This window comes from Manacus vitellinus, unplaced genomic scaffold (assembly GCF_001715985.3).
Source record: "Manacus vitellinus isolate BGI_N305 unplaced genomic scaffold, ASM171598v3 scaffold_32_pilon, whole genome shotgun sequence".
NCBI classification, from domain to species: Eukaryota; Metazoa; Chordata; class Aves; order Passeriformes; family Pipridae; genus Manacus; species Manacus vitellinus.
Window position 1 is genome coordinate 9,143,617 of NW_021940460.1, and position 23,501 is coordinate 9,167,117.

Below are 23,501 nucleotides of genomic sequence, written 5' to 3' on the forward strand. Positions count from 1 at the left end.
CTCTGTGACTCTACCTCAGTCAGGGGGCCTCCTTAAAAATCCTCAGGTGGGAAGGCAAGGCAAGCCAGAGGAGCACAACTCCTGTGCTCAGTGCATCTTGCGTGCGTGCACTCTGTGCTCCTGACACAAACACATTGCCAAGCTCATTTTAAAAGTATAATATTACAAAGCAAAGTAATTCTGGCACAACTTCTAGTACTTCTGACACAAAGTGGCCTTTTGGGCCAGTGAGAGGCTCTGGGCTGTTCCCCTGGTGCAGAGTGATGCTGAGGAGGAAGCTAGACCAGACTGGAATTTGGGTTTGATTCAAAGGAAAAGTTAAAAGTCTGGGGGAAGCAGATGCTCAGCTGGTCCAAATCAGAAGAATTTTGTTGAAGCTCACGAAATGATGTCACCACAGCCTCAGCCTTGCCTGCTCATCTAAACAGTTCAAGGCTCTCAAATGGGGAGAGCTCAGGTGGAGATCTGAGGAGCAGAGCCCTCCTCCTCTCGTTTCCCCAGAGCTAGTTTAGTGTCACTGAGAAACTCCAAACCCATCCAAGTAATCCTAATGCAACTTATTTAGTCTATCTAGTCAATTCTTTTAAAGATTACATGGATATGGCTGCTTCAAACAGACCAGTTTTCTATGCACAGCCCTAATTTTAAGAAGCACTCACAGCTCGGCCCCTTAAAATCACAGCTTTACCTTGGCTGAGTATTAACCCAGCCTGGAAAAAACAACAGGCCAACCTCGTGGGCTCTCTCCCTTGAAGGATTGCTTGAGGCTCTTAATACACTCTCTCTTATTTATACAGCTCCAAATTCTGATGTTAGACATAAATAGGAAAGGGCCTCGATAAAAATGACATCTGAAGCTTAATTTGGCCCTTTGTTAATGGAGCTGTTCAACACAGCAGCTCCCATTTGTGCTCCTGAAGCCAGAAGGCAGCTGGAAATAGTAAACTGGACGTTTTTGTTTTTTTAAAAGTCATATTTTAAAAACTGTTCTGAGTACTGATTCTATTACGCCTCATCTTTGTAGTTACACTCCTACAAAGGTGTGGATGAGCTGCAGCTGCTGGAGGAGCACGTGGTGGAAGGTAACCCTGTGTGAAACCTGAAAGCCCTGATGGCAAACCAAGGCATTCCTCTGGTCACATCCCACAGAAAAGGCCATTTAAGTCATCTCAGGCTGGGCAGATCCTGCCTTGCACTTGGGCATCTGGCAGTGAAGTTCACATAAGTACCTGCTCCTCATGTTGTGCTCCTCTGCAGACTTTTTGCTCACATTTTGATGGGTGACCAGCCACGTTTCCAAAAGATAAACCAAGGAGGAGACAACACAATCCTGGCATAATATAATAAAAAGATTTTTTCAAGGGTTTGGATAAAAGTAGCCCTGAGTGGAGGCAAGAAAGCACCCCCAAATCTCAGGTTAGGGATCTGTCCCTGTACAGCTCCCCTCCCACTGCTGCCTCCACGGCTGCAGATGAGGGAGGAAGGCTGTGAAGTTAATTTGCCCCTTGATTAGGACTCCAAATGTCATTTCTACCTGACATCAGGGCTCTGTCTGTGCTTTCCATTCCCAGCCACTCCTGGCTCCTCGCTCCCATGCCATGACACCAAGTTGGAGCTGGAACAGAGGCAACAGGGCAGGTCCTGGCTGCTGACCCTGCCAGCACCTTCCTGCCCGCAGCCTTCCCAGAAAAACATCTTTGGAAACAGCCAGAGAAGTGATACTGACCCTTTGTCTTTCACAACACCATCAGCTTTTGGTGTAAACACAGAGTTCATGGGTTGGGCAGTTACTGAGAAAGTCACTGACCAAGGGAATAACAAATAAATACCAGAAATAAATAAATAAAAGAAGATGGTATTTTAGCTCTGGGGGTCTTTTTGGAAAATGGGATAAAATGAGTCACATGGAAAAGGGCAGTAAACAGTTTATGTCCTGGAACAGCCATATTACAGTGGAGTGTCCAGAGGTGACACCACCAGCCACATCAGGCCCTCTCAAATTTGGTGTCTTTTTACAACAGTGGATAGTTGCTTCTAAAATTCATCCCCTCACCACCTGCTTCCGTCTGCATGGAAAACTAATTCCTTCCTCCCCAGGATGCAGGACAGACTGTGGGGAAGCTGCTCCCTGCCCGTGGTGGGAAATGCCTTGGAGGAATCTCCAAGGTTCTGATGTCTGCGGAACAAGGAGCAAAGCCAGAGAGCACCAAAGCACCATCACCTCACCTGAAGAGACAGGAATTAAAGGCAGAATAGAAGCAACAGGAGTGGGGGAAAAGCTATTTACATTTTTTTAGGAGTTTTTACTCTTTCTTCTAACTTAGCTCACACATTCTCAAGCATGAAGCCACCGCTGATGTCGTTTCACAGGGCATCACCAGAAACACAAATTAAAAAAGCAGCTGGTTTAGGATCTTTTTGTCTTCATGTTTTGCCTCAACATCCTTTTCGTTCTCTGTGAAGGTACAACTTTTACACAGCCCCATTTTTACAGGAAGAACGTCCCTTTGGAGGTTCAACCACCTGCATGAACCTCTGCAGGGCCACAAAACACCTTCCCCTTTTGTGGGGGCAGCAGCATAGATAGTTTATTCATTTCCAAAATGCTTCCAACCAATTTGTCATTTTTTTTTCTTTCTCTTAGCATTTCTGGTCACACAATATTGAGCAATAATAACCAGAGGAGGATGAAAACTGCTGCAGCTTGAGAAGTGAGCTCAGGATATGATTCCTCCTCACCGGATGCCTGGAAGATGTCACAGAAATTCTCTCTCCCTCAGTGCAACCCGTGTGGAGCCAATATGAACTCCCAGCAAAGTGCTTAAAAAGCCATTATTTATAATAACTGTTAAATGATGAGACATTGTTTACCCAGATTGTAAGATAAATTCTCACTTACAGAATGCTTCCCTGACTGTCCTGAACGTCATCTGGTTTTTATTTAAATGCAAAATGAAATTAGGCTCCCAATAACACAGCAGAAGAATTCAATAAGATGGGGCTTTTCACTTACAGTTTAATATTAACATTTTCCCATAAATGTTAATGAATAAAAGTCTACTGTTTTATGTATTATCCATGGTGGGGAGACAGCAGGCTAGGAATGGAAGGGAAGCTAATCTTTTCATACCACAAATTAGGATATATACTTCAAGGAGAACTAAGCATTCCCAGCATTGCCAGGGACCTGGCCACAACCCTGCTTCCTCTGGGGGCAGCCACTGGATCTGGTCCCACAGGGATGCTCCAGGGAGTCTCCTTCCCCACTGATCAGTGAGATCCTCCCCCAGCCAAAATCCCCTTTGGGTTTGTTTCTCCTTTTCCCTATCCCTCTCTCCTTCTGCCTGACCACATCCCCTAAGACACCCTACAAGCATCAGACAGCCAACACCACCATCAGCCAAGGCCTGATATCCTCAGACTCCACCATGGATAGCAAGGCAGGATTATGGCAAAAATCAGGTTATTATTTGCCTGATCTTCTGCCAGAGAAAGGGGTGATGAGAGGTGAGAGCAGAGCTGCAAACTGCAGCACAACAACATGAAACCACACAGCATCCAGAGGGGTGGGAGAAGGACCTGGAGATGGCAGAGGTGGCACTTTGGGGGCTCACCAAAGGACCTGTGCCTGCTGCTGCCAAAGCAGGAGGTTTGGATCCTGCTGTGGGAGAGGGGCTGAGAGCACTGGAGGCTGCAGGGCCAGAGGGTTGGCTCACACCAGAACATTTGCATTGTTTTGGCTCTTGACCTTCCATTTACTGCCGGGGGTTTTGCTGTGTTAATGTGTATTTTGCTGTTTGGTGACTCATGCTTCGTCCTACCTCCCTAATAAGTGTTCATTTAACAGTTTGACTGCTTAACAATTTATTGCACAAATGGGTTTCCATTCCACAGCCTCCTCTCCCATCTCCCCCGGAGAGGGCAATGCATAGTTTATGAGAGCTTTGTGATGGCCTGTGCTGCACACCCCAAAAATCAGCAAATACCAAACAGCTCTCTGGGGCTGCTGGGCTCGGGAGGAGGGACAGGAACTGTCTTGTCTTTATTCTGCCACCACCTCAGCAGCTGCAACAAGTTTTGGCTCACAAAACAGCTGTAAAAATACCAGTTCTGGTTCAAATGCTGGGAGACGAGGGCTCTTGTACTTACTAAGAGAGATATGCTTGCCATAAGTCGTATTCTACATAAAAATACCATGCAAAGAATCCTAAAAGGAATGACAAGGTAATTATAGAGATTAGAGATGGAAAAACCCTGTAGTCTCCTGCCCCCTGCTCAGTGTGGGACCACTCGGTGTGGGGCAGACTTCAGGCCTCAGACTTTTAAAGGGAAGATTTAATAAACACTGAGAAACATTTCTAAATATTTAGAAAACTCAAAATAACAGATTTCCAAGCCAAGCTGTGCAAACAGAACATGAATTTAGAAAACTTGTTAAAAAATCAACAGCTTCTGCGTGCGCCCAAATATATTTCTTTGGATTAGCAGGCATCACCTCATGGGCAGGATGCTGCATGTGGAGCTGGGAATTCCCCGTGGGAATACCTACCGTGGCTCTCCTCTTGTTCCCCCTGGAATTAACAGCAGAAGCCTCAGGGATGCAAACAGCTTAATGCTTTAGGAGGGACTCAACAGACAGTCAAATGTCAGCAAAGCCAAGCGAGACAGGACAGAGCTTTAAATTTTCCTGTGAAATTCTGGAGTATTGCAGTTAATTTGCTTCATCATTAGGAGGAAAAACAACAACCCAAAGCAAACCAAAACAAACCCCAACAACAATAACAAATCTCTAAGGAGAAAGGGAACTGTGTCTCTGCTCACCACTTTGAGACAAAGCACTGGAAGGAAAATGTCCAGTTCCAATAATGTCATAACCTGATTACAGCCTGACCAGAAGAGCTAAAACACTTGCAGAACAATGAGTAAGGAATTAAGTTTTAAATTGAGTGCTGGCCCTATCTCGTGTCACTTCTTTATATTCCAGTAGAAAGGACACTGCTGAGCTCATTGCATCCAGAGCAGTGTGGATGCCTGGATGCAGACACCATTTAGTCATCTCCTATATGTTCCTCCCCATTTCTCTCTCCGGGAGGAATGACAAATCCAGAAATGTGACTGCACTTTGTTTTATTATGATATCGATTTTTCTGCAAAGGGAAAAGTGCATTTATCCCCCAGGTCTGTGCGCTGGCAGGAAAGGGTTAACAAAATGTTTATCACAAAGCTGGCTTCAGAGTTGAAAGTAATGTGATCAGTAATGAATTTTGTGTTACATTAGGTTGTATAAATGGACAGACAAGCGCAGACAACAAGTGGCCAGGAGTCGGGGCTAATCTAATGATGTAAAAATAGAGACAGCACCAATTATACTTGGGGCCAGCTCAGAGCTCCTGCAGGGACTGCAAATGAATAGGTACAAATCAAATTACTGACTAATAGACGCACTACAAGAGAGGGCAGTCAATGCTAAATACATTAGGGCCTTGTGACCTCTCTGCTCTGAACAGCAGAATCCTAAATTTGACTTAAAAAAAAAAAATAAATCAAAGAAACTCTTGTTCGTTTAAGGAGAGAAACAGAACAATGTTATTTGTGAAATGACTTGAGACACTTTGATATTTTTATTTTTTTTTTGGGTTTGTCCCCCTACGGCCACGTTAGGTACGTGTAGCCCTTGGAAAGCTGAGAGAGGGTTTGCTTTTCAGAACAAGGAAAAAAAAATATTCTTTGTGCAAAAGTTAAGACCTGATAACAATACAGTTGTGTTACATACCAAAACATTTCAAAGCCATGTGCCTCTTTGTGGTGATGTTTTTTACTGCTACTTCACCGGCTGTGTCTGTATCAAAAATAAAATATTTCTTAAAAAAAATGCCTTGATTTAATAAGAAGAAAAAGAAAAGGAATCTCCCCACACCACAATTGATAATAAGCAACTTGTTATCAAATGGCAGAAAAGTCAGAGTTGTCTTGTGGTTTCAGTGCTCCCTTTAGAATTTTTCTACAAACAGCAATGAACTTAATTTCACACCAGAAACATCCATGGTATCAACATTGACATCCCCCTCCCCCTTAAATAATGTGTGACCTGGAAGAACTTCCACTAAAAACTCCCAGGGCCGGTGGCAAGATGGATTTGGAGACCTGGGAAATTGCAGGGAAATGAAAAATGCTCCTGTTAGCCCTGGAGGGGCTGTGGGATGGGACTGCTCAGGGACACCCTTGGGCAGGAGAGAGCAAGAAGTCCAGGCTGAAGTGCTCCATGTCCCAAAATGTGTGCAAGGCCAATGCTCCTCTTGCCCAGCACTTCAAAGTTGTGGCTCCTAAAGAGCCAGAATTTTCCTTCCTTTCAAACGAGGCCCATCCAAATAAACCTTTTGCAGGAAGAACTGCACTGAGCTCTTCGACTTATTTGAGGGGGTAATTTAATCTCTGACCCTGGGATGAATATTCTGAAAGCTCAAAGGCTGCTTTTAGCATGGATGTTATTTGATCCACCAGTGGGTTTGCTGCCCGAGCTGGTTTTGCACTGAACCTGTGCAGAAATCTCTTGGCAGAAATGCTCCACAGAGGGAAAATCCACTGCTCTGTGTTCCTACAGCCCATGTCTGAGTTAGGATTAGGACCAGCTGAGGAGAGAGAAGGGGAAAACTGTCTTGGGTAAATTAAAAGGAAGAGGAAGGAAAGAATGAAAGGAGGGAGAGACAGAGAGAGGGGAAGGTACCAATGGAAGCTCTTACTCTATAAAGGGCTAATCCTATTCCTGAAATTAAATGTACAGATACATCTATGCTCAGGTGGCTGCTGATCTTTGAACAGACCTTGTGACCACAGTTATCTTTGGAAAAAATCCCCAGGAAGGATGTTCCTTGCACAGGAGTCACTGGCTCGCTCTCCTCCCTCCGCTTCCCACCTCATCCAGGCACACCAGGAAACGTGTGACTTCACCTCTCCAAGCCCCAGATTCCACAGAAAGATCTCCAAATCATCCCCCTGCAAATCTCAAAGGTGTCCAGACTCGAGTTAGGCTCAGGCTGGTGTAACCACACGGCTTTGGCCGAGGACCAGGATCCCAACTGCCCGGAACACCGATCCCGGGTTTCCTACGGGCTGTTCCCTAACAGCACGTCTAATTAGCTCCACTTACTTACATCCCATTAATCAGGTTAAAGAGTTTGCTTCAACATATGAGCTTCCTTCATCGCATTATGAGTTTGCTCATGACGTTTGGAAGGAATCCAGATGGTTTCCTCCGAGGGCCAGAGGTGCAACTCACCGCTGTGCCACGGGGCTTCCCACGGGCTTGGAGTTTTGCAGGAGTACTGGAAGAAATATATATTTAAAAAAAACAAACTATCCCGTTGCTCAGACTGTAATGGTTTGGTCCCCTGTGATAGACTAATTTTAAATATTAAGCCTAGAAATCACTAAAATACATCTGAAAGCTTGAAAAACGTACTTGCTGAAGGAATAGGTGAATCAGAGGATTTACTGATTACTAAATTGTATTTTTGGAGGGAAAGATTTCTAGCCTGGGCTGGCAATTTCTGCATGTCCAGCTGAAGTGGAATGCTGTCAGAGATATTTGTCTCCTGAAAGCACAGTTTCATAAATCACATAAATCTTTTTTTTTTTTTTTGGGAATGCACTGTGAAGTTCCAGCACACACTCAGAAACTGCACTGCAAATGTAAATATTGTAGCTGCTTGAAAACAAAGCCTTGCAAGCAAAAGAGGGCACTGACCACTAACATTTGGGAGTAGACCTAATTTTTTTTTTTTGTCAGTGAGAGTTTGACAGAAACAGCAAAAACATCTTTTTGCATCTTTGCCAATTTACGCCCTCTTTGGAATTAAATGTGTATCTGGGCTGACAGCTTATGTACAGCAGACTCCACTTAAGATAGACATGGGTCGTCTGGATAATTGGATAACAAGGAGAAAAGCTGGTTTCCCAATCAAGTCAACTAGCTGGATGACTGGAGTTATCATTTAGGTCACGAGGAAAGGAGATTTTTGGGGGGTCATTTTCCAGACCTGGTTCTTCTCCCATCCACTGTCCAACAGCCCTTGGCAACCAGCTGGAGTTGGAGGTGGGAAAGACCCATCTAATTCCCCTTCCCTGCAAATGCCAGATTATCCCTCATGTTTTTAGCATCCTCCAGTTTGATGTTTCTGGAATGACCAATCTTTGGGTCATTTCTGCCTCTGCCAGTAGCCAGGATCCAGGGTTAGTGTTGCCATTCCTGCTCTGCAGTGCAAGGGGGCAGGTATCAAAGACCCTGTGAGTATCTACCCCCACTTAGGTCTGTGCACCACAAGCACATGCTTCCTCCTCACTCCTGCAGCACATCAGCCCTGACTACTAAATAAATCTACGTGTCAGCTATGCCCTAACAGTTAAGGCATTAAAAGAATCTATTTATCTCTTGCCATTAAGTGCATGTCAGGGCCAGTTGAGCACTTGACAAAGTCTCACTGTCCACCCTACTGCCCATTTTTTGTCCACACAGTGGACCTGTGCACTGCATGTGCTCCATATCTCAACATTCCGAGTTAGAAATGTTCATTAACTCGTGTTGCAGCTCGAGTAAGACTTTGCAAGTTGCGTTAAGTCTCTGCAAAATCTGTTTAAGGACCGAAGCGAATCCAAGGAGCACAAACAGGGCTTGCAGCATGCACAACATAAAGGCATGAGCAAGTTAAAATAAGCCATTTTAGGATTATTAGAAGGAAGACTATAACTTCCACAATTCTGAGTCCAATGCAGAAATATAACCACTGGTTTTGGAAGTAGGACCAATATAAAAATCAACTACCAACAAGCAAACCTTCAGTGTGTCCTTTTCTGCTGAAATCTTTGCTGTCCTTTCTCTGCAGTGAGTGCAGCAGAGAAACCAAGGAAGAAAACTGCATGTTTTCAAAGCTAAACCAGTTCAGCTGAGGCTGGGTACGATGTAAGTGCTTTGGGGAAAGTGAAAACTCTCCTACTTGTTACGAGGCAACAAAGACGCCTCTTCTTTGAAGCCAGGGTAATGTAGCTCCACACTTATCTTCCCCCATTTATTAAGCAGCAGACAGATGAGCCCTTCCCTGTGCTCCCAGCCTGAGGAATGGTGCTGGCAGCCAGTGCCAGTCGACTCCCTCGGCAAGTGCAGCTCTCCAGGTACCATCTGAGCAGGAGAGAACTTTTTATGTCTGTCTGGTAAGAGGAGCAGCTCAAGAGCTGTCAGGGGATGGAAGTGGAAAGGGCACGGGAGTTCACCGCCTTATCACCAGGTTCTCTCTGCTGCTCTGAGTCACCACATGCCCAGATCCTGAGAATAAAGTATGTTAGTGGTAGAGAGAATCCCACAACAGGCAGGAAAACACAGAGTGTTAATGAGAGCAGGAGGAGGGTGGTGGGATGGGGTGAGCTGGGTCAGTGCTCACGTTACTCATTACTGCCACGTACATTTGCTGCTCTGAGTTGGCACCCACCTTGCACTCATTAGGAAGATTTATGTGTCTGGAGTAAAAGCAGGGAGAAATCTCTCTGGATGAATTTTAGCTCAGTGATGGCATCCCTGCAAACAGCTCCTTTCTGCCTTTACACCTGCAGTGCTGTGAGCCTCAGCCTTTGCCAGAGAAGTTGGCTCTCACTGCCATCAGCTGGGCTTGGTGGAAATGGAAGGAAAATACAGGGCTCTGCCTCTGACAAAGCTCTTGGTTTACAATATAATACACTGTGAAGTCTCCAGGGCAGTCAGTCACCTTAGCTTGGCATGTCTGGAAGGCTTCAGCTTTCAGAGAAGGTATTCCCCTCACCTTTCCCCTACCATCCACAGCCTGAGGGGTGCTGACCCGTTATCAGCAGTGGATACCCTCCCAAAGTTCACACTGATCACAGTGTGGGTCAGTAAGTGATGAAATATGTGACTTTCTCTATTTTCACAGCCTGTTTTTTCCACCTTCCAAGGCCTTTACAGACACGAGCTGATTAAACTCCACACCAGCACCGTGAGGCAGCTCTATCCTCACTGCAGTGATGGAGCTCTGGAGTCATGGACACGTGAAATGCCTCATCCAAGGCAACAAACTGGTGAGGATTTGCACCAGATCTCTAAGAGACCCACACTTAGTCTTCAACCAACTCTTTCTGTTAATACCTACGGCGGATTTTCCATACTGTGTATGGCAAGTTCCTTGCTACAAATACCAAATCTTAAACCAAATCCTTTGACTTCATTTTTCCCAAGATGGAAATCAGAGGAGAGACAGTTGGAAAGGTGACCAGTTGGGTTAAAAGGGCTTAAATCCTGCTCTGAATCCTTCTCCAGCAGACTGTGGGAGGCAGATGCAGTTTTTGTACCTGCTGTATGTGCCCAAAGGTGACCGACCTGCAAAGCAGGGGAGGAGCCCTGGTGGGAGAGACCCTGAGCCTTCTGGAGGAGCGGGAAGAGTTCAGAGCAGCACAAGACTCTCAGCAACACATGAGGGCAAAAGCAAAAGGAAGAGACAACTCCTGCCTTACACAGCCTTCCTGAAAGGTCCAGGGGTTGGCATTCCCACACCTTTCTGCCAGAGTTCCTCCTCTTTTTCTTTCCCAGGCAAGCTGCCAGAAGAGCAACAAGCGAGCTGGCAGCTGATGTCAGGAGCCACCATAACTGTTGGGTGTTTTTACTAGAGGTGTTTTTTAGAACAAGTCAAAATTAATGGAGACAATAAAACCGCAATAGCTGCGTTTTAATTTCTGAGCATCTCCTACCACGGGGCCCCTCCTGACAGCATAATCTCTGACGTGCCATTCCATTTACTTAAACAGATGATATAATTTATCAATATAATGGACACTGATGAAGATGGATTAATTTGGATTACAGAACCAGCGGCTCTATTCAGGACACAAAATGAGGATATGTGTGATTATGACATTGTTTGGAGCAGGGTGGGCAAGGGCAGCAATCTGCAGAGAAACTTGGGTGCTCCTGTGCTGGCAGGAGAGGGAGGAGAGCCCTTATGATAAAGGGCTTCACGTGCCAGTATTTTTCTTCAAGTTATTTAAGGCTTCTCAGACTGTGTTTATGGGAGGTATCACTAATTCCCTTCTATGAATGACCTCGCCCACACTGAGATATCCCCCGCCCAAAAATTAATCAGAGAGAGAGAGAGAGAGAGAGAGAGAACGCACAGAGAAAAAGAAAAGCAAAACTTAAAATAAATAAATAAATAAATAAAAAGAAATTAAAAAACAAAAATCACCATTGGGTGAGATGTACGTGATCTCTGATCACACCTCTTCTTTGTACCTGTTCCTGATCCCACCATGTCCCTGCTGGGGGATTCGCACATCGCGTCGGCCAGGCGCTCCCGCAGGCCCTCCTCCGTGTGCTCCATGGAGGACATGTGGCGCAGACCGAAGTTCTCGGGCCAGCTCCCGCACACCTCCAGCAAGGTCACGCTCCGGTCGAAGGCACCTGCAACACACAAACAGGACATGTTTGGGACATGTTTGGGACACGTTTGGGACACGTTTGGGACACGCCGGGACCAACCTCCTCCCGTGCGAGGGAAAGAACGAAGCCCCTTTTCGCGTCTGGAGGCCGGGAAAAGGTAATTTTGGTAACTTGGTTGTGAGTGTTGGTGCTACCAGCACAGCAGAGCCTTAAAGACTGACCAGCCGAGACCAAGCAGTTGTAAACGAAATTAAAATAAAATTAAAATACAGACCCACTTCTGGTCTCGCACCAGCGAGAGTCACAAAAGCAGCATAATAATGCAAATGGGAATGGTGTGTAATGTTAAAAAAAATGCACTTTTAAGTATATGTTAGACATCTAGAAATTATTTTTCAAGTTGATTTGTCTTGGTGTTACCAGCACAGCAGGATAAGATAGAGCCCTAAGTACTGACCAGCTTTGACCAAGCAAAAAGGTTAAATTAAAGATACAGACCCAATTCCAGTCTCACAGCAGTGAGAGAGAGTCATGAGAGCAGCACAGTAACAAAACATGAATGACATGCAATGTTAAAAAACATACATATGTTTTTAACTATATGTTAGACAACAAGAAATTACTTTTAAAGTTGATTTGTCTTTCACTGGGCTGCTGCTGAGATCCTTTCCCCCCTTCCTACCTCACACAGAGGAAACAGTCATTTTGTCTTTGCCAATAGGCAGAAATTTTAGCTAAAACCCCTTTCTTGCACTTAAAACAGAGAACTGCAACAGTGTGGCAGAGTTGCCTTGTGTCTGAAGTGTGTTTGCTGAGGGAAGAAACCAAGCCCTTCCCTCAGTCTGGAGTATCTGTGGGTTTTCTCTGTTCCTGCCCGGTGAAGTTTTAGGTCAAACGTGCTCCAAGAGAGACTCTTTCACCAGCAGCACGTTACTGAAGATGCTGGTTCTTGTGACGGAGCGCACGTACCTACAAAAGACACTTCAAATAACCCCTTGACTTGCAGTTATTACCTCATTCACAGCAGGGTATGATGTTCTGCCCAATGCAAAGATTAGATTCCGAATTCAGGATCACTTCAAAGTACAAATTAAAATGATTCTCCTTTATTATACAGCAAGTCTTCTGCGAAGGCTTACTTAAATCATTCCCACTTGGAACAAGATTACAGTTATGCTTTGTTGCTTCAAGCACATACCATTTACTCCACTATTAGGTAACTGAATATGCAGCGTTTATTGTGCCTGGTTTCTGCCAGCCTAGTGGGGAGGGGGGCGGGGAGGGGGGAGAAAAAATGCAAATGCCAATGTTTCTCAAAGTTAAAAGTACATGAAACACGTCCTTGTTATCAGGCCTTTGGTTTTCCCCTTTGATCAGCCGTCAGAAACTATCTACACTTGTAGTCTGTGACTGTACAGCTTCACAGCACACCCCCTGCCACTGACAGGTGGTAATAGAAAGGGTGAGAGACCAAGCCCCGCGGCAGGCGTCCCTTCCTCTGATAACGTCCAAAGTACCGGGTGATAACCGTTAGTAAACACTCGGGCAGCCAGTTAATCCATACATCAGCAAAGAGGGGCAGATAATTTTGAACTCTAATGGCACGGACAAAAGCACCGGGGCTGGCATTTCAGGGATTTATATGGGCTGCAATGGTGACTCCTGGCTCCTGAATTTCATCGGCGCGCAACAAACTTTGATTTATCTCCTCGCCTGGCTGCAGAGTGGATTCCTGGCACTAGAAAACCATCAACACTAAAATGGACCTCTACAAAATGGGACCGTGGCTCTTATGTGATACATGCACTTGAACTCTGGATGAATCCCAGTTTAAACCAAGAGGAGGAATGGCCAAATATTTCAACTTTTAATGGGTCTTTGGATTTATAAGGTTGCTCCAGTCTACTAATTTGTTTTAAAGCAAGGGTTCTTGAAGCTTGTTTGAGAAAATGCAGCGAGGAGGCGAAGTAATTCCGGTGATGTTTAAGTCTCTGAAACATTTTCATGATGTCAGCTCTCCTAAAGGCAGGAGGAAAAGCAAAATTTGATCTTTTTTTGAAGCTTTTTTCCCCCCAAGTCATCCTTCTACAGTTTCATGCAACCCTGAGACTCCCACTCTGCACATACTCCAAGACCCCACGGATTTCAGCTGTTTTTGACAGGCCTGTTCACATACCCAGAGAGCCACTGGGGGGGCTTTTAAACCTGCTTCCCAAACCCCAGGGAAGCAGCGGGGGGATTATGAGCTCCCACAGGTTTGCAGGGTTGTGCCAGAGATGAGAAATCTCCTCTTTCCTGGTGTCTGCCTTTATTCCTGAAGTGAGAAATGGGAGCATTTCTGCTCCTATAAGCAGACACATGAATAATAAGGCAAATGGCTTTTGAAGCTCTGCCAAGATGCCTGCTTATGTGTACAGGGAGAAACTTCGTGGAGCGCCGGGCTCTGGCTCCTGAGATACTTGAGTGAGAGCAAAGGAGACAAGTGCAGCGTTACCTCTGCAATCAGGGCCAGGAGCTGCCAAAACTTCTTAGCAGCAACGTGTGAGGTTGCAAGTGTTAATGCAAATGCAGGTTAGAGGGATTAACTGCACTGAAAGTTTTCTTGTAAAAAAAAAAACCAAAACAACCTGTAAGGCTGGGGAAGCTCTAGTTTTATCTTTCCTCCCTTTTCAGTCCTTCTCCACTTTAGCAGTGCACATCTGGCAACACCATCCATGTCCAGACATCCAGCTGTGATTCAGCAGCCACCGCTGCACCCCGTGGGTGAGTGCCCTGCCTGTGAGTAACAGGAGAGGTCTGTGCACCAGCATCTGCTCTGTGCTGCAGTGGCACCCACAAATTCCTCCTTATTTCCATGCACACATTGATAAAAGGTGTTCCGGGTAAAGCTGAACACGCAGAGTGTGACTGAGGTTATTCTGGCTGTGGGGGTAGAAAATGGGACCTTGCTTGAGCAGGCAGGTCCTTTCCTACTGTAAATCCCTGGCTCTGTCCCTCTCTGATGTAAAACAAAACCGCTCCAGCAAAAACAAGACCAACTGTCATACACCTTCCTGTCTGTCCTGCCACTGCATCAGCAGACAGCACATGTATCAGAGTAAAATGATTTTTTCAAGGCAGAATTAGGTCCTGGGTATTTTTACACCTTGGAAAATTCTTCTGTGGAGTGTGTGTGACACGGCAGTGGGCTGGTTGCTCCCAGGAGCCTGTGGGTGCTTCGCCCTCCGTGCATCGTTCCTGACGGCACACGGGTTAATGGCATTAAACTTACACTGATAGCAGCTCACCCTATCTCTGCTATTTATTAAATTGTAATCTCTCCCTCTCTCTCCCTCCCTGGCTGCCTCGCTCTCCCCTTTTCAATCCCAGTATCTCACTTGATAACGGATCAAATTCCCCATCGCCGGCCAGTGAGAAGTTTACAAATAAACCTCAGTGGAGCGTCCTCGCTCCCAAAATCCCCCAACCCCGCCGCCGGAATGTGCCTGCAGAACCAGCGGGGCTGAGAAAGCTCCTGCTGATTCCAGGGATTACTGAGGGTTGAGAGAAGGCAGGCTTTGCCTTGTGCTGCCACTGACAGACTGCTGAAACCCTACTGACAGCCACCAATATCAGACCCTGACGTGTGAAGCCCAGACTTCCCTCTGTCCCCCGCCCGGATACGGCTTTGGCAGGGGAACAGGTTCCACCTAAAAGGAGCAATTCATTTAGAAACAACTCAAGAACCAGCAAATTGGGTATTATTTGAGTCAAGCAATTACTAGTGAAATCCTGGTGAAACCTCATTAAATCACTGAAAAAAAAAATCCCCCTGACTTAAAATTATGTCGATATTTCATCCTATTGCACAGTGTTTTCAGGCCAGCAGAACACTCACTTCTCTGCTTATTTACTGGAGATGAAACTGGGTGGGAATAAAGACCACCAGCCTTCTTCGTATGCTGTCCAAGCATCATCCCAGACCCACAGTACTACCAAAAAAGAACCCCAGATCAACCCAAATGGAACAAGAATGACCCTTGGATTGACCATCTGGGTCAAAAGTGCTTTGTTTTGCAATTGCAGTTTAAGTTTACACTGCTCCAAACACTCCGAGCTAATTCTGCTCCACACACAGAATTTTCCAATTACAACTCTAATTTTTGCCTGAAAACAACCTCCCACTTCTCCCCTTCCATGGATATTTGCCTCCCTTTTCTCCCACCACTGCCAATGGAGCAGAATCAGGTCCTCATCTTTCTGCTTAACGTTTCTCGCATTTTATTAATGGCAAAGGCTTCTGTTATTACTCACACCAAATTACCTTGCTTAGACACACGGGATTTAGCATTGCAATTGTTTCAAGGCTTTTAATATAAAAGCAAAATAAATTCTACAGAAGTAATTAAAAAAAAACCCTCACCCTAAACCTTGGAAATGTCCTTTCATTTCCCAGCCCCACCAACCAAGAGCGAGAAAACCAGAGAAACTTATTTTCTCCTCTGAAAAAATTTAGTAGTGAAAAGTATTTTTACAAAATGTTTTAATGCTTCTAGTGTGTTATTTTTCTAAGTCAAAATAGCTAAGCTAAATCTTTCACCATAGCCCTTTAATTCGAAAGCCAGGGAAAATTTTTTTCATTAAACCTCTGGACGGCTTTGTTTAAAATATGAAATCAAGTAGCTCCATTTCCTGTCTTCTAAGGAACAGTAAATCAAACAGAGAACGTTCTCCAAAAATACAGTAATGGTTCTATTAAAGAGCTTGACAGTTTTGAGCCTCACCTCGCATATTGCAACATCAGGGTGAGCAAAAATAACAGAGTCAATGGTGGGGGGGGACACGACCTGCCAGTTTTCACTGATAGAAGATGCATCCTGATCAATGGGATGGGGGTTGACCCTGTGTGATGTTGGACCTGGGGGGTACCAAGGGGGGCTTGGAGGGACAGGAGGGGTTGCCCATCACTTCTCCTGCCTCTTCAGAAGCAAGAGAGGGCTTTGAAGGAAGTCCCAACCCACTTGGCACTAGCCATGCTGGTGAGCACAGTGGGGGCAGGACGGAGCTGCCCAGAAACACCTTGGCCGGGAGCGGGAACCCCACGGGCGTGTGAGGGACCAGCACATGGAAACCCTTGCCCAAAGCAGTGAGTCAATCTGTAACATACCCCGTTCAAACATTAAGGGTTGAACTTTCCTACAGGCCCTGCCAATTCCCTTCCGTGCCATAACTTTGTGACTCCAGGGGGAATGGCACAAAGCGGCCGCTCTCAGTGCTCCAACGGGGATCTGCCCAAATGCCTCATTTGAGGGTGGAGGAAGAAACATCCCCCCGACCTGCCCCAGATCTGGCTGCTGACCACGTGGCACGTGCTGCTGATCCCCACCCATGCACAACTGCCATGCTGCAGTCCCAGCCCCCTGTGGTCAGCTCAAAGTGGGACAGAATGCTCCAGCTCATCCCAGAGAACCACTGCTACACCAAGGTGTAAGTGCTAATTACTGCCTTTGGAAACGATGGCAGGAGCTTCAGCCTTCGGAGTGACTCTATTCCCTGTCATCTTCCCTCCCACAGAGTTTCTTTTTTTCCAGAACCTCTCACAGTTCTGTTATAAACAGGACATTACTCACCAGCCCTGTATCCTGTGAGTGCACTTCATTAACAGAGCCTTCGGCCGGGGTACCCAGTCCCACAGGCAACCAACTCTTCCAAATCCCTTTGAACTCCTGGCTGAGCGAGCCCGAGAGGTTCCTCGTCCCTCCCCAGCACTCCAGGCTTGTAAACAAAACCCCTGTTTATTCCTCTGTCAGTGTTTCTAAAGGAGCTCTGAGCAAACACGCAGCTGCCGGGAGCTGCCTCGGGAGCTCCCGTGCCCAGCAGCTCCATGGGATGAAGGATGGTCCAGAAGGAAGTTGCCCAACCACTGCCCATGTCCCACACGGCCACAGACTCAGGACAGTGGCCGAGGCAATGATGGCAACGTTCAGGATCACAGTGATGTCGTGGTGAAAGCTCAGCAGGTCCTTAGGGACCATCTCACCCTCCTGCTCCTCCTCACATCCCGAAAAACTCCATCTCCTCCTGCACAAGGGGTTAACCAGGGGCTCAGGAGGAGCATTTTGGATGATTAGGAGCACAGCCAGTGATCACAGCCATCCTGAAGGCTTTCAAACACCAGCGAGGCTGCAATTTTCAGAGCTGGAGCAGCGAGACATTTTTATAAATACATAAATCTTTTCAAGGAAAAACAAATATAGAGAAAAGAATGTAAACATTATTGTAAAATGCATAATAAAATGTCTGTTGTTTGTTAATTTTGCTCCTTATTATCCAGCCTATCTGTACCACCGATGTTGAAACATTTGCTTTTTTTTTTTTGCTTTTTTTAAACTCTCTTATTCATTTAAAAATAGTTTCCTGCATGTTATATGAATAAGCAAAACCTAAGGTCCTAAATCCAGGGGAACTTTGAAGTATGAAACCCGTGGTCTATGGGAACTATGTTTTCATTAATCAAAGTAGATGTTTCTAAAGCCATCAGATTTATCATGACTGGATTTCATATGTGAAACCCAATATACACACAGACATACACTGCTTGTCCTTTTGGATTAGTGCTGACCTTTTACTCTCCTTTCTGAAGGATCTGCCTTTCCTCAGAGCAGGGCTGCCCTGCTTTGCCAAAGGAGCCTTGACAGAGTGCGGTTCCAACTCTCCGCTTTCTGTGTCTGAGGACGAGTCTGGGCTAAGGTCAAAACATAAATGATTAAGTGTATTTATTAAACTCTGCCTTCGCCTTGAATGCTCCCAGCCACTCTGTTAGATGCCATCCAAGTGCAGATTCCTGCTGGCAGCACACCTGGCCACCAAACCAGGCACCCCAGAGCTGCCACCACACGACGCCGAGCCCCGCAATCGCGACGCTGAGCGAAGCCCCCCCAAGCCCCTTGAGCACTGCCAAGAGCTCCTCCAGCCCTTGCTGAGCTCCTGGCTTCCCCAAGGCATGGAGGTTAGTGAAAGGACATGGCAGAGACTGGATGGCTTAAAAACAGGAGGCAGGATGTGACATCCATCCAGAGCAGGACTTAAAAGATAAAACGCAAAAAAATGCGCGTTCGGTGTCGACGGGGGAATTGATGCCCCTGTGGTTTTGCAGCACCAGAAGCACAGGACTTTGTCATCTTGCTCTGAAGAGTCATGTGGGGGCTGGGGCACAGGTGGGGACAGGTGGGTGCTGTCATGGGTTGCAGGCACCCATGGAGAAGATGCAACTCACCCCCAGCCTAAGGAGCACAGCGCACTGAAAAATCAGATGAGCACATTTTTCCAATACTGGATGCCATTTATCTGTCTAAAAGCAAAAAAGGAGATGGAAACTACAGTATAAGTGGATGCTATTATGATTTTAAAAACAAAATATCCCTTCGTAATAAAATTAATTTCCAAGAAATTCCCTCCCCCTCCCCAGTCCCCTTGAACAGCAAGATTCCTGCATATTTTAACGCTTTAAAGAATCAGAAAGCCTGGAAAAAATCAGGAATGCTACAATCGGCCCCAAACCCCCTCAGAGATTAACATTTCTTTGTATTTAATCCTGGCATAAAGCAGAGTGTCCTGAAGGACAGAGGGCTCTGCAGGAGCCGGGGTGGATGTGAGTCACCAGGTACGACTCTGCACAGCAGAAAAACTTCACCTGATGTTCTTTCAACCTCCAGCTCTGGAAATTTCATTAAAAAAGGATTCGCAAAAGATCTTCAGCACTTCTTAGTTTTTGCAAGGTTGGAAATGTTTTCTTGTGGTATTCACATACTTACAATTCTCAGCCCTGGTTAAAATTAGAAAATCCAGTAACGTGGGTTTTTTTCTTTTTTTTTCCCTCCTAGTAAAATTTCCCACTCTCTGAAGATCTACGACTTAGCTAAGCTTACAAGAAGATGATTATTGAGATTTTCAACAATGCCTAGGAAATTTAAACACGCAGTGAATTCCATTAAATCTCAGTGGAGGCTTTTTTAGAGGAGTCTTTATTTTGTTTGACTTCTCAGCTGAAGAAAAGCTGCGATTTCAGGATGCTGTGGGGAGAGCTGGGTAAGATGCAGGAAGGACACACCTGGCATTTCTGTGACACTACAGAATGATCCTGACTTGCCTATTTGTTTAGATGCCAAGTAATTTCTGAACTCCTGGGAAGAGGTTTGCAGGCCTACCTTGCCTTAGTGAGGTAGAAATGCCAATTCCACTGCAGGGACTGGAATAATGCATTACTTCCCTTAAGAAAACAGCAAGATTTATCTTGCTTATTATCAATCTCCTGGCATGTGCAAATGCACACACATATATATATATACATGTACAAAGGACACATAATGGATTATAAAAGGCTCATATTCACCCACAAGTAAGGAAAGATCTGACAACTCATCGGGGTTTTCGGGATAACTGAGATCTTATGTTACACTTTGAGACACAAGCGTGGATTTGTCATATTGCTTGGGAGTTAGTGGTAACTGCCCGAGCCAAGGAATTTAATTCTGATTGTTTCGTTTGAATTAAAAAAAAAAAAAAATCTTAAGTGTTGAAAAAACATTGGAACCGTGCTATGTACTAATATATCACTCAAATTGTAATAGGAGACTCTTTCTTGTGTAATAGAAACAGAGAGTGTAATGCTTGGAAAGGCCAAGTTCATTGTGGGTACAGTTCATCTGCAGCTGAATGCTGGGGATACTGGATTTTAAACCTGCTGCAAAGGAAGAGGGGGGGGTAATTTCTTCTTCATAAGTAATTTGCAGCCAGAAAAATGTTCACGAACAAGGGGAGATAATGGACAGCTTGTTGTCAGCCAAGAGAGGCTCACAGCAGAGCATCTGTGGGGAAGCAGCTGAGCATTGATGCTCCGGAAACACGAAATTTCCTTTACATCACTGACAACTTGGTAAGAGAGAAACTGAAATATTTTTTGCATTATAACAGCAAAAGTTCCTCTGGTCTCATATCACCTTTCCCAGATGAAACATTTCACAACCCAGCTGACATATAAACAGAAACCAAAATATTTTCCTAAGGTGCATCACTAATCCAGCTCGGGGCCTCCAACTTGTAATTTATTTATCTTACCTCACTATGAGATAATGTAAGCGCCAGTTCCAAGCTACTGTCTAATAACTACTTGTACATGGGATAAATAAATCTCATTTGCAAACACCAGGCACTCGCTGGGTGTTTGGGAAGAGCTCACAGGGTGACTTTTCCTGCTGGTCTCTCTGCCCAGCCCGTGGATGGTCACACCCAGCCCCTGCCATCGCCTGCAGCACAAGGCACAGAATTATGGAAGGGTTTGGGTTGGAAAGGACCTTACAGACCACCTTGTTCCACCCCCTGCCATGGGCAGGGACACCTTCCACTATCCCAGGTTGCTCCAAGCCCTGTCCAACCTGGCCTTGGACACTTCCAGGGATGGGGCAGCTACAGTTTCTCTGGGCAACCTGTGTCAGGGCCTCCCCACCCTCCCATTAGGATTTCTTCCTAATGATGAACCTTCTGACGCTTGTTACCATTCAACTTATTAGGGTTATATCCACTGCAGAGCCTGCTGGACTCACAATTTTAACATATTTCACAACCAGCACAAGATGAATTCAGGTATTAAACCAGGGTGATGGAAATGTCTGTGTCTGGGGTAGCTGAGCAGCTGCTGTGAGGATACAGCACCAGCAACATCAGGAACTGGTTTGGAAACTCAGCAACTTCTGAGTGACCAAGGTCAGGGAATGGAGGAAAGACTGCAAAACACACCTAAAGGACCAAACTCCCTGCTGAGGCAAACCAAATTTTCAGTGTTGACAGAGTCTTATTGCTCACACCAGGGAACAGCTGGAACATCAAGGTTTAACCAGCTCACCCAAGCCAGGGTTGCCCAGAATGAAATCTTCTGCCTGAGGACAACCCAGTGCAATGCCACATCTTCCTACAAAGTATGAAAACATGGACAGGACTTCCAGATCCACCACATTCTGCCCTGGGCAGGCTGCACATCCCAGGTACTACTCCATCAGCTCTGGGCCTTTTGGAAACTGCTCACTCCAAGCCTCTGGGTCCCTCCAAGAACACCAGGAAAATGTGTTTCTTTAGGGGCTACAGAGAAACGTGAAATTTTATGTTTAGAAAATAATAAAAAATTCAACAAAACCTTAAACTTGTTTCCTTGTGAGCCTTCCAAGTCCGGGAAGATAAATTCTTTTGGCCCGATCCTGAATTCATTAAAAGCACGTGCCAAGTTGCACGAGCGAGTTATCTGAGCTCCAGCAAAGGACTGGACCTACAAAGCACTGAAATCTCTGGTCCTGAGCCAGCTTAAGCATATACTTACTTTTAGACATGCAAAGAGCCACAGTGACTTCAATGGGGGTATATATATGCTGAAAGTTAAGTGTGTGCTTAAGTGTGCTGCTGGAGCGGGGCCAGAGCACTCGGGGACTCACAGCACCAAGGTCTGATCTCCTCCCAAACCCCATCCAAGGCAGGGATTTCACTCCAGCCAGGCAGGACCCAGCTGGTCAGGAGCCAGCAGCCCTGTCCTCGCTGTCTGAAGTTTTCCTCCGCATCCATCGAGGAGGTTTTGCCCTTGTCACTTGTGTTATCCATCAGGCATCTGGTGGCTGGATAAGGCAGAGCGACGTTGCAAGGTGAGATGATGGAGTGAAAAAATGATTGCAGCTGGCATGTCCCAGCCTAAGGCTTTCGGTCATTTAACTCATCTCCCTCTCATCCCCAGCACAGACTGCACTCAAAGGGCAGCAGATTTACCCTTCCACAAAGCTCCACGTTGGCACTCGGAGACTTGCAGGAACAACTCCAAGAGCAAACAGGAATCAGGCAGCGGTGGCTCGCCCTTCATGGCCAACAGCAAAGCTTTCAGGAATAAGCAAGAACTACTTAAAAAAAACCAGAGTCACACAAGGACTTTGACTGCCTTGAGTAACAGCACCGTTTTTTCACTTGACAGCAGCACTCTGACCTCCTGCTGCAGGAGTCACTACAGGTGACCAGAAGGGTGTGCCTGTAGGGCATCATCCTTATGGGGACAAATTAAAATGGATTTTTTTTCTTACTTTTCTTCCTTACTTCCTACAAGAATAGGAAAAAAGTGGGTGCACCAAGCCAAGCAAATGCAAAATAAATCACAGTTAAGAGGAGTGTCTGATAAATCACGCTGTGCTGTTAACTCATGAAACATGGTGTGCTCTAAGCTGGAAGCACAAGAACTGGGTTTTTACAGTCAATTTTCTTCTTTATTTCTTCAGTAAACCCTATTTTGGAGCAGTGATAGCAAGGACATACTTTTCACTGATTTATGATGCAATATAACCCCCAATGTCATTTGGGATGCACCATTCCACAAGGAGTCACCCTGTACAGAGAAGACACTTGGGTGTCTGGAAGTCCAAATCATGATGCCCCAAATCCCTATCTGACCCAACAGGCTCTGTCTGACAGATTTCCCTGGATCTGTGAAGAACTGCCCCAGTTTTCCCAGCACTGTGGCCCCTCCCCAGGACTTCCAGGATGGTTCAAGTGGGTGTTTCTCGCTGCCTGATTCAGCTTTACTGCACCCTCAAAACACATTTTATAGCACCAAGAGGCTTAAGGACCCCAGGAAAAGTGGGATCCTCCACACCTGGAGCTGCCCAGTTACACATAGGAGAGAAACCCCAGGTCTCTCCACAGGGACCAAAGCACTGAAAATCAGGTGCTGTGACCTTCTGGGTTGCAAACACCCAACTCCTCCTGTGAAATCAGCTTCAGCTCATGTGAATAGTTTGATGGTCATAACGATGCTGCTTGCCAAGGCAAGATGGATTCTGAGAGCTGCAGTCTCCCATTCTTGTGGACAATAAATATTCCACTTGAGTCATGGCTTGTACGTATTTGAAAGGATAAACCTGCTCCTAATAACTACGAATCAAAAGAGAAGATTCCAATTTTTATGCCAGAGAGCTAACAAAAATCTTCAGTGCGTTATAAACAAGTATCTATCATTATAAACTAAGTCCAGCATGTAAAAATCCAAAGATGGAGTTTATTGTCC

The 23,501-nt window shown here is 45.7% G+C and overlaps 1 protein-coding gene across 1 annotated transcript in view; it reads right to left on the reverse strand.

Annotated features, from left to right (window-relative positions):
* Nucleotides 1–18,170, reverse strand: part of LOC108641725 (breast carcinoma-amplified sequence 3-like) — a 28,476-nt gene extending 10,306 nt beyond the window's left edge. The window contains exons 1-3 of the mRNA XM_029961377.1: nt 18,036–18,170; nt 11,288–11,455; nt 5,774–5,839 (exon numbers count right to left, since the gene is read on the reverse strand). Of these exons, the coding sequence (XP_029817237.1) occupies nt 5,774–5,839; nt 11,288–11,384 (163 nt within the window). The 5' untranslated portion in view covers nt 11,385–11,455; nt 18,036–18,170. The remainder of the gene's footprint in view (nt 1–5,773; nt 5,840–11,287; nt 11,456–18,035) is intronic.
* Between the last annotated feature and the right edge of the window lie 5,331 nt (nt 18,171–23,501).